At 51.9% G+C, this 1,041-nt stretch overlaps 1 protein-coding gene across 1 annotated transcript; it reads left to right on the top strand.

Moving 5' to 3' along the window:
• Nucleotides 1-91: 91 nt before the first annotated feature.
• Nucleotides 92-685, top strand: LOC126496523 (myosin-13-like; the record flags this gene model as incomplete). The annotated part of the gene is made up of 2 exons (XM_050134010.1): nucleotides 92-400; nucleotides 482-685. Coding segments are annotated over 2 exons (513 nt in total), but the record flags the coding sequence as incomplete, so codon positions are not given.
• Between the last annotated feature and the right edge of the window lie 356 nt (nucleotides 686-1,041).

Raw genomic sequence — 1,041 nt, 5'->3', positions numbered from 1 at the left:
AGAGAGAGGAGAGAGAGAGAGAGAGAGAGAGAGAGAGAGAGAGAGAGAGAGAGGATGCAGTGCTACTCATGAAGTTCTCATTGCTCCTTAGGGTTCCTTGGAACATGAGGAGAGCAAGATCTTGCGTGTTCAGCTAGAATTAAGCCAGGTAAAATCTGAGCTCGACCGCAAGGTCACGGAAAAGGATGAGGAAATTGAACAAATAAAAAGAAACAGTCAGCGTGCTGTGGAGGCCATGCAGAGTGTGTTAGATGCAGAAATCCGCGGCCGCAATGACTCCCTGAGGTTGAAGAAGAAGATGGAGGGCGATCTCAATGAGATGGAGATTCAGCTGAGCCATGCCAACCGTCAGGTGGCAGAAACCCAGAAACACTTGCGCACGGTCCAGGGCCAGCTTAAGGTGAGCTCCGGCTGGTTTGGCAGACCTGTGAGCCCAGAGCCCACCCTGAAGCTCGGCTCTCACTCCTGGTTTCCCTTGAAGGATTCCCAGCTGCACCTGGACGATTCCCTGAGAAGCAATGAGGACCTCAAGGAACAGCTGGCCATCGTGGAGCGCAGGAATGGCCTCCTGCAGGAGGAGCTAGAGGAGATGAAGGTGGCCCTGGAGCAGACAGAGCGGACCCGCCGGCTGTCGGAGCAGGAGCTCCTGGACTCCAGCGACCGTGTCCAACTGTTGCATTCCCAGGTATGTTGTCTTCTCAATCGGGTCCACCCTGGGCAGTAGGGCAGTGGCTCTGCCAGGTGCTTCCTCCTCCACCCACCTAGGGCATATAGCATCCTAGGTGCCTCAACAAGGAGTTTTCCCATTTCTCCCAGACTAGCGGTCAAGACCAAGTCAGAAAAACCTTGATTTTGTGCTCTGAGATCTGTTTGATCAGAAATAAAGATGAAAGATCTTGCAGGCTGTGTGCAGTAGTATTGGAGCAAGGGAGTAGGGAGAATTCACAGAGGAAATACGGGTTTAAAAACCTTTATCCAATATACTCATGACAGGAATTTACTTGGAGCCAGAAGTGTTTCTGGTTTGGGAAGATTTGCATG

The sequence above is a fragment of the Alexandromys fortis genome, unplaced genomic scaffold, assembly GCF_014885135.2.
Source record: "Alexandromys fortis isolate MF-2015 unplaced genomic scaffold, M_Fortis_MF-2015_v1.1 scaffold_6757, whole genome shotgun sequence".
Lineage (NCBI taxonomy): Eukaryota > Metazoa > Chordata > Mammalia > Rodentia > Cricetidae > Alexandromys > Alexandromys fortis.
The sequence above is the reverse complement of the archived record's forward strand: the minus strand, read 5'-3'. Positions and strand labels throughout refer to the sequence as shown.